The sequence below is a fragment of the Orycteropus afer genome, unplaced genomic scaffold (genome assembly GCF_000298275.1).
Source record: "Orycteropus afer afer isolate SDZICR_OR568_19922 unplaced genomic scaffold, OryAfe1.0 scaffold00364, whole genome shotgun sequence".
Lineage (NCBI taxonomy): Eukaryota > Metazoa > Chordata > Mammalia > Tubulidentata > Orycteropodidae > Orycteropus > Orycteropus afer.
Window position 1 is genome coordinate 2,650,083 of NW_006921951.1, and position 10,375 is coordinate 2,660,457.

At 38.8% G+C, this 10,375-nt stretch overlaps 1 protein-coding gene across 1 annotated transcript in view; it reads right to left on the reverse strand.

Moving 5' to 3' along the window:
• Positions 1 to 10,375, reverse strand: part of CBR4 (carbonyl reductase 4) — a 31,108-nt gene that overhangs the window by 7,485 nt on the left and 13,248 nt on the right. The window contains exon 4 of the mRNA XM_007952896.2: positions 9,526 to 9,660. Within this exon, the coding sequence (XP_007951087.1) occupies positions 9,526 to 9,660 (135 nt within the window). The remainder of the gene's footprint in view (positions 1 to 9,525; positions 9,661 to 10,375) is intronic.

The window sequence follows — 10,375 nt, forward strand, 5'->3', positions numbered from 1 at the left end:
TCCTCACCTAATCCCTTCGGCTGACTGCTCTTCTTTGGCTTCCTGGGTTTTATCCCCTTTCTCCTGCTCTTCTGGCCTGTTATTCTGGGCATCCCTGCATTGTCTCTCCTCACCTGTAAGCCTGGGGCTGACTGCTCTTCTGTCCGGGTTCAAGGCTTTTATCCCCTTTCTCCTGCTTAATGATTTTGAGTTATATTCCACATTTCTCAAACAGGTAAAAGGTCAAATTGTCAGGAATTATTTTTTTAATGCTAACTCAATAACCATTGAGTACAAACAAAAATTGTATTTAAGTTTTTATAAAATCTCCAATTCTCTGGAGTGTTTTATCTTTTTGCAGGCAGAGGTATGCTTCCCCAATGTGTAAATTACCTACTAAATCACGAAACAATGAAATACTCTATTACTGCTTTGAGCTAATTCAAAGTGTTTTTTTTTTTTTTTTTTTAACAATTTTAGTCTACTTTGAACCACTTGTTTTTACAAACAAAATGACCTCCCTCCATGCATACAGAATGACTGCTTGGAATAAATCTTACATTTTAACTTCTTTGTGTTTTGATCATGTTTAACAATTTGTCAGAAAAGTTGAATGATTTAAAGTTAAAAAGGTAACATTTAAAATTCATGTTATCTTGTCAGAGTTTATGATACTTTTATCCTTTATTCTCTAGAGTTTTTGAGTTCTAGTAAAATTAGCATAAAATATTTTCCCACAACCTCTCAATTTCTCACAAGAAAATCACTGATACATTTTAATGTTTTTTTTTAAAAAAAAAAAATCATAAAAAAAGGATAAATCATTTTCAAGAAAGATGTTTTGGCTATGGCTCAGCAAATTCCAGGCTCAACTCCTATCTGGCTCTTGTGGTTTTTCTTCTCTTTTTTAAATTTTATTGTGATTTGGGTGAAAGTTTACAGAGCAAATTCATCTTCCATACAGCAGTTCACATACACTTTGTCTCATGACATTAACTGTAATTTCCCACAATGTAACAACTCTCCTCCCACTTCCTCCCCATAGCCACATCTTCCCTGTGTCCTTACCTCCCATGCACTCCTGCCTCCCAAGCTGTCTCCCTGTGCATACACAGCCCTTCTAGTCTACCATGACTGATCCCTCCAAGGAGTTTATCTATCTACCTAATGTAAATGTTCACCTCATATGCTTGTGTTTTGTTTGGTTGGAAGCCACAGGAGTGGGTTCAATTCCAGACATGAAGGGGCCATCAGTGGTTCCATCAGCCTCTATCAGACTAGCAAACCTGTTTTTTTTTTTTTAAATGATTTTGAGTTATGTTCCACATTTCTCCCACTCTATCTAGGATCTCCTACATAGATCCCCCTCTGACTGACTGGCTGACAATGGTAGCCAAGCACCATCTAATTCTTCTGGTCTCATAGTCATATACGCTGAGGATCGCATGGTGTACTAGTCCTTTGGACTAATTGTTTCCATGTGTCTTTGGCTTTCTTCATTCTTCCTTGCTCTGGATGAGGATAGACCCATCGCTGCATCTCTAGATGGCCGCTTGTAAGCTTTTAAGATGCCAGTGGCTACTCACCAAAGTAGAATGTGGAACAATGCTTTGTGTAGTGTGTTATGTCAATTGAGCCTGATGTCCACTGCGACAATGGTCCTGAGCCCACAGGTCCAACTACTCACTCTCTCTGGGTACCTGGCTGTGGCCAAGAAGTGACTACCACCTTGTCCCTTGTCAGCTCTACTATAAACAAACACAATGCACTGCCATCGAGTCAGATTTGACTCACAGCAGCCCCTCCTTGGGTTTCCGAGGTGGTATATCACTATGGAAGTAGATTGCTCAAACTTCCTTCTGAGCAGTGGCTGGTAGATTTGAACTGCCAGACTCCTGGTTAGCACTCAAATGCCTTAGGCACTATGCCACCAGATCTCCTTACAAAACATACAAATATACTTGTAGAAATGTTGTCTGCCTAGTGGCTTTTTCTTCTTCTTCTTCTTCTTTTTTTATTGTGATTTGGGTGAAAATTTACAGAGCAAATTCACTTTCCCTACAGCAGTTCACATACACTCTGTCTCATGACATTGACCACAATTTACCACAATGCAACAGCTCCCCTCCCACTTCCTCCTGATAGTTACCTCTTCCCTGTGTTCATCCCTCCACATCCTCCTGCACCCTGAGCTGTCTCCCTGTGCATAAACAGCCCTTCTTTCTCCCATGCTTGTTCTCTCCAAGGAGTGTATCGACCTCAGGTAAATGTTCAACTCATATGCCTATCTTTTGTTTGGCTGGAAGCCACAGATGTGGGTTCAATTCCAGATCTGAAGGGCAGCTAAGGGCCGAAGTCTCAGTGGTTCCAACAGACTCTATCAGACCAGCAAACCTGGTCCTAGTGGCTTTTTCTTAAAGCCAACATTTTGAGTAAAAAGACCACATTAAACTCTACTGCCTACTCTGATAATTGCTGTTGTTGGTAGCTGCAGTCAAGTCGGCTCTGTTTCATAGTGACACAACACAGCGTAGTCCTGCACCATGATCAGTATCTTCTGTTGCTATGTGAAATACCAGTAGCAGAGCTTCCAGCATCATAGCAACATATAAGCCACCACAGTACGACAATCTGATAGATCGTGGGCTCTAATAATATTACCCTCTTATTTTGCTTTAAGTTTAGTAAAGTGAACTCCCTAAAAGGACCTTTCATTGTTACATTGATAGCTGTACAGTCTAGAATAGTTCTAATTTAAGACGCCCTGATGCTAATCCAGGTTTTCATCAATGCTGTGTTGAAAGTAACTGATCTGATTTCTGCTTCTGGGTAGATGTTAGTCCTGATATGGTTGTCTTGTTGAGGATAAAGGGTTAGGCCACACGACATGTAAGAGGCCATTTGCAAGTGTTTCCACCTTCAAAAAAAGGCAGATTCTATAATAGGGCATAACATACTAGAAGGTACACTTGAGATTGCAAAGACTTAGATAATGATACAAGTTCAAGGGTAATCCCACTGAGATAGAAAAATGGCCTTGGTTACACTGAGGTAGGCCATGAGGACAGACGATGATCTATGGCCTCCCAAAACAACCACTCCAAGTAAAGCGGATATATGGAACAAATAAAGGATATTGTCCTCCAGTTTCTAGGTTTTGTTAAACATTTCATCTTGTATTCAGCTCTGCTATGATCTGTGTCCATGTTAAGCCAGGTTTGGAAAGGAGAGAGGGGTGCCTTCTGAATCCAGTAGTGATTAACAAGTAGTCCAGAACTAGGATCATGATGTCCAGTCACTCATCTCACATGAATATTCTCCCTCCACTGTCCAAGCTTAGCAAATAAGGGTGTTACTTCATTGGGAGAAGCTTGCCACAGCCTCTCTTCAGACCTCTAAATAGATACCAGGAATGACAAACTCACCAGACAGCAGCTAGCCATTACTGGACTCTACACTAAACGCCAAAAAAGAAAAGACGTATCAGAGACCAAGTTGAAAGGATAGGATAAACCAGCACTGCCTTCTCCTCCTAAACAGTGATATGGAGGACAAAGATAGCTATATCCCCAATTTATCAGAAATCAAATAAAAAATGTGAAGCTAGTCTCTAATTGGGAGCTCTGGTGGTATAGTCCCTAAGGCATTTGACTGCTAACCAGAAGGCTGGAAGCTCAGACCTACCAGCCACTCCTTGGAAGGAAGACTGGGCAATTGACTTCTGTAGAAATACCGCCCCAGAAACCCAAGGAGGGGTCACTATGAGTCGGGATCAACTCCACAGCAGCGAGTTTGGTTTCTTGGTTTGTAATCTCTAATTACAAATTAATCTGGGGTCTACCAAATTTCAATGTCATCTTATGCTAAACAAAAAGCTGAGGAATCCTCATTTGTAAATGTATCCTAATCCCAGGGCACAGCAAATGAACAGTCTTTTGCATTGTATACCCTATCATAAATTGGAATCAACTCTATGGCAATGAGTACAGGTTTACCATAAAACGGCATTAGTTTTTAAACATCCCACACTCCCATCCTGTCCCTGTACTGTTTTCCAGTTTGTTCTCTCTCACCTTGGTTCCATAGGACTCTCCCACATATCATTCATTCACTTCATTTGTGAAGTTCTAAGAATTTTGCTCTACCCTTCCCTTTACTTTGTATCTATTTACAATGCCTTTCACTCTGGGCTATAAAAATTACAAACGACCAGTAGTGCCACTGTCTGACAAATGATGTTATAGCATTACTTGTTGAAAAGGAAAGGAAGAGGTTTCCAGCTGGCTATAATGCTATCACTCCTTAAATCAATAGATAACCGAAACGTCTGCATTCAATTACTAACTTAAAACAAGGATACTTCTACTTTAGTTCCATGTTGTTGTTGTTGTTGTTTGCCGTCGAGTCGGCCCCGACTCATAGCGACGACCCCTCCTTGGGTTTCCGAGGCAGTATCACTACGGAAGTAGGATTGCCCAACCTTCCTTCCGAGGAGTGGCTGGTGGGTTTGAACCGCCAGCCTTCTGGTTAGCAGTCAAGTGCCTTAGGCACTATGCTACCAGAGCTCCTCTTTAGTTCCATACCCATAACATATCACTACACATTTTTTTCTATTATATGAACTTTTTTTACTGTTCAAGGATACTGTTGCTCATAAAAGTGCATGGTCCTTGTGCAAAAAGAATTTAAACTTGATAAACTCTAAAAGGAACTATATTTCCTTTATCCATTTTTGGCTAATTATATAGAATAAATAAACAGAAGCATCTCATTTCCATATTACTGTTGTTGTTATGTGCTGTCGAGTCAAACCTGACTCATAGCGACCCCTCCTTGGGTTTCCAAGGCAGTATCACTACAGAAGTAGGATTGCCCAACCTTCCTTCGAGGAGTGGCTGGTGGGCTTGAACCGCCAGCCGTCTGGTAGCAGGCAAGTGTCTTATCCACTATGCTACCAGAGCTCCATATTACTAGGGCGGTTCAAACCCCCCAGCCACTCCTCGGAAGGAAGGTTGGGCAATCCTACTTCCGTAGTGATACTGCCTCGGAAACCCAAGGAGGGGTCGCTATGAGTCGGGGCCGACTCGACCGCACATAACAACACAACAACAACAAGGTCGTGATTTTAGTTTTCAACATTTTTAGATGCAGCAGAGACTATATTTAAATAGCACACTGGAATGTTAACTAATACCAGTATTAACAATTGTGGGATGCTGTTCTATTTGTTCTATCTACCAGTTCAGATCTTAAATAGAAGTTTCTCCTACCCATTCTCTTTTATAAGTTTCTAGAACCTAGTAAAAATTAAAATAACTCAGACACTTTTCTAAGAAGAAACAAGGTTCTTGCCAAAAAGTACACTGAGATTTTAACCAGGATAAAATTGTATATCTTCGCATTAGAGTTGTAAAAGTGTATAAGGAAGCAGTGTGAAAAATCAATTCCACATCAAATAGCACAAAAGAACACCCAGAATATTATCTGTTCTGAGCAGCTGCCAAGCTTATGCAAACATTTACCAAAAAGATTTTTCTGCAAGTAATAAACAGAAAATCTCTTCAACTAGAGAAAAAAAAAAAAAAAGGTAGTTAGGAGCTCTGGTGGTATAGTGCCTAAGGCATCTGACTGCTAACCAGGAGGCTGGCGGTTCAAACCCACCAGCCACTCCTCAGAAGGAATACGGGGCAATCTACCTCCATAGAGATACCACCTCAGAAACCCAAGGAGGGGTCGTTATGAGTCGAATTGACTCGATGGCAGTGAGCTTGGTTTTTTCAGTAAATATTTAAGGTATACCACTGAAATAAGTAAGTGCAACACTACACTATTAGTCAAAATTAAAAATGCCTCAGCAACTCCATTCCCAGGATTAACTGTTTTAATTCAGCCATTAAAAGTGGGGCAGCCATCACACAAGACCACATATTATCTGTTCACATTTATGTGGAATATCCAGAATAGGCAAATCTACAGAGAGAGAAAGTAGATTAGTGATTGCCAGAGGCTAGGAGAGTTGGAGGGAAATGAGGAGAAGTAAATGATAATGGATACAGCATTTCTTTGGGGATTGTGAAAATTTATTGTGGTTATCACTGTACAAATCTATGGCCATGCTAAAATAATGATGGGTGAATTGTATGGTATCTGAATTAAATCTCCATAAAGTTGTGATTCATCTCATAGCAATTCTACAGAACAGAGTAGAATTGCCCCATAGGGTTTCCAAGGCTATAAATCTTTACAGAAGCTTTTTGTTTGGTAAAATTGTTATTAAAAAAAAAAAAAATGAGTCAGTAATACATAGAATAAAATGCAGTCATCTCCAAGATGTATTTTTCCGTGAATAAAGCAAAATAAAGAACATTGTGAAGAGCGTAATACCATTTGCGGGTTTTTTGTTTTGAAAAAGAAGAATAAACATATCTTACTGGCTTGTATATGAAAGAATACAGAGGAAACTAGTTACAGTGCTTGCTTCTGAGGAAAGGAACTGGATGGCTACAGAAGAGAAGACTCACTTTGCACTTTTGAGTCTTGTACCATGGGTTGTTGTTGTTGTTATGTGCCATCGAGTTGGCCCAACTCATAGCGACCCCTCCTTGGGTTTCCGAGGCAGTATCACTACAGAAGTAGGATTGCCCAACCTTCCTTCCGAGGAGTGGCTGGTGGGTTTGAACCGCCAGCCTTCTGGTTAGCAGTCAAGTGCTTTAGCCATTATGCTACCAGAGTACCATGGGTAGGCATTATCTATTTAAAACACATATTTCATATTATATTTCTTAAAGTAATATATCTATTACAGAGTTCATTTGTCAAGTATTTTGTCTCTTATATTCAATATTTTATAATCAGTAAGATTTATCCATGTGAGAAACTTACTGTATTTTAAGAAATATTAAAGCTTAGCAACTAACTGATCTTTAAAAATAGTCAATAACATTACTGATAGCAGCCTGATTACTTTTCTTCTTGTTCCTAGCTTTTGCTATTATGATCTGCTTTTTAAATGTTTTCCTGCTAACTGAAACCTCTGTATGAAGGTGGCTAGGAAACTGAAAAGAGCCCTGGTGATGCAACGGTTAAGTGCTCAGCTGCTAACCAAAAGGTTGGCAATCAGAACCTATCAGTCACTCTACAGGACAAAGTCTCCTTTCATAAAAATTACAGCCTTGGAAACCTTGTGGAGCAGTTTCACACTTTCTTATAGGGTCACTGTGAATCAGAATCAACTTGACAGTAGTGGGATTTTTTTAGGAAAAGTGACATGAAAAGAAATATATTTGTTAATTCTGATGTTTGTTATCTCTATTAAAATATTCATTGAAGAATTTGGTCAAAATTATTATGTAAAACAAAGTTAACAAATAGTCCATATAATCCATTTAATTCTACTATTTCAATTATACTTCATTTCTGACTAATGAAGCACACTCATACTATGAAACCTGCTACATACCTAATATGATAAACATACAAATAACCACATTTTTAGCAACAGGTTTTTTTTTTTCTCCCAATAGTATAAATTGTAGTATAAAAAGTAAAATCTTTAAGAAAAGCTACATCAGATACACTCCTTGGAGAGAAGAATCATGGGAGAAAGGGCTGCTTACGCGCAGGGAGATAGCTCAGGGGGCAGGAATGCATGAAGGGATGGACACAGGGAAGAGGTAACTATGGGGAGGAAGTGGGAGGGGAGCTATTGCATTGTGGTAAATTGTAGTCAATGTCATGACACAAAGTGTATGTGAACTGCTGTATGGAAAGTGAATATGCTCTGTAAATTTTCACCCAAATCACACACACACACACAAAGGTAGATCAACAAACCTATGTAACATTCTTCAACCTTCCCTTTGACTCCCACTGAATAGCTTATAGCTTTGGCAACTAACTCACTCTAGGCAAGATTAAGCATTCCTTCTTCAGCATTCCCATAGCATTATCTGTATCTCAATTATTGCATTCATCATAGGGCACATAATTGTTTGCATGTCTGTCTTTCCCACTATACTTAGCTCTTTGTGGTAGAAACATCTCATTCATATGTATAACTTCGGGACCTAGCACAACCCTTGCACGTGGAGACGCTCTAGGAAGTATACTGAGTGAGTTACAGAGTTGGAAAACACTTCCATTACCATTCAACTTTTAAATCATCATGAACTGGAATTAATTCTTTATTACTCATGCTATTCTAATCACAAATAGAGAAGAAAGCAAATACATGCGTCCCAAACTACAAATAATCTGTATTCCTTCATATGGTTAAACCAGGTTAATAGTAAAATCAATTAGCTTGCATAAAGCATGCATACACAAATAGAAGGCATTTGGATGATCTTTTTTGGTCTTTTTTCAAAATATAAATGTTTAACTCAGTCGTTTATCACATGCTCATGGACTTGGAATGACTAAATTTAGCTAGTCTTCATGCCTAAAGAATGAATTGAGATAAAGGTACATTATTGAGCAAAAGGCTTACTAGGACCTTTCAAATATTCCTGTTATCTGCTGGTTCAACGATGCCAAATAAAACATCAACTCTAAGGTCCAAGCTAGAGCCATTAGTAACTTGGAATGGAAAGTACTTCAGCCCATATTCTTTTGCAAATGACCAGTGAACCAAAATAAACTGTCTTTTCTTACATAGTTAACCAGTTCTTAAATAGCTATTGTTGTTGTTGTTATTTGCTGGGTGAGCGACTCATAGTGACCCCTCCTTGGGTTTCCGAGGCAGTATCACTAAGGAAGTAGGACTGCCCAAGCTTCCTTCCGAGGAGTGGCTGGTGGGTTTGAACTGCCGGCCTTCTGGTTAGCAGTCAAGTGCCTTAGGCACTATGCTACCAGAGCTCCTTAAATAGCTATAGGAAGTTAGAACAAAGATTCCCTAGCTGATAGAAGTTTTTGAAATTACACATTTTACTCAAAAGTCAAATAAACATCTAACCAAAATTTCTATCACACAACCTAATGAGTGATAGCTGATTTGCGTTTTATCACCTCATTAATCCAAGAAAAAAAAAGAATTAAAAATAATGTGAAGGAAAAAGTTAAGAAATTGGAAGTTTCCAGGTAGTTTAAAGAGACCATTTTAACAAAAGGACAAGAAGACTTAAAACTTGTAATGATATAAAAGAAATCTAAGGGGCATTAACTTACAGCGTCTCTTAGCTGGAAATCAAAAGATAAGTCTTTGATTAACAGTGCTGCTATAATATAGCTGTGTAATCTGAAACAAGTCATTGTGTCTCCTAGGTCCCAATCTTCTAAACTGTAGAAATGACTGAAACATATGCTATCTGTGATCTTTTCCACCTTTAACATTCCACTATTGATATAATATTTAAAGATTTTATATAAAGTACAAAGAATTTTTTTTTCTTGTCAAAAGTTCATTACTTGAATCTCTTCACAATCAATTTAGAACTACTCTATATCTAGATGTCAATCATTGAGTACCAATTAAAAGACTAATTAATGGCTTCCTCTATAAAATAATCATAAATGATAAAGTTATTTTAGTGAGAAGTTTACACTGACCTGGTGCAACTACATTCACTCTAATTTTCTTTCTTGCTACCTCTTTAGCAAGAGCACGGGAAAATCCAACTAATCCTCCTTTACTGGCACAGTACACAGTCTGGCCAGAGTTGCCTTTTAAACCAGTAATACTTCCTAGGAAGGGAAAAGAAAATGCAAACAAATTAATGAGGTTATTTGAAAATTCAGATAATTTATATTTAGCAAATAAAAAATGTGAAACTACTTTACTTTGTCCTTTGCTAAAATCAGAAATTCTAACCATTGTCATTGAATAATAAGATTCAAGAGCTCAATCTGTTCCAGGTATATAAAAAAAACAAGATCTGAAAAAGGTTGACATAAAACCTCAGATTCTAGACAAGAGCATTGAGATTTGATACTTTCTGTGAAAGTTTGTTGTTGTTAAGGTGCTGTCAAGTCGGTTCCAACTCACAGAGATCCTATGTACAATAGTATGAAACACTGCCCAGTCCTCCTGTGTCAGAATCAACTTGATGGCCAATTTTTTTTTTAAGGGTAAATGTACAATATATGTTGTTGTTGTTGTTAAGTGCCGTGGAGTCGTTCCAACTCATAGCGACCCCATGCACAGCAGAATGAAACACTGCCTGATCCCGCGCCAGCCCCACAATCCCTGCTATACTTGAGCCCATCATCGAAGACACCGTGTCAATCCATCTCGTTGAAGGCCTCCCCCTCTTCTTACAACATGACCAAAATAGGTGAGACGAAGTCTGGCCGTTCTTGCTTCCAAGGAGCATTCTGCCTGCACTTCCTCCAGGACAGATCTGTTCGTTCTTTTAGCAGTCCATGGTACTTTCAGCATTCTCCACCAGCACCACAACTC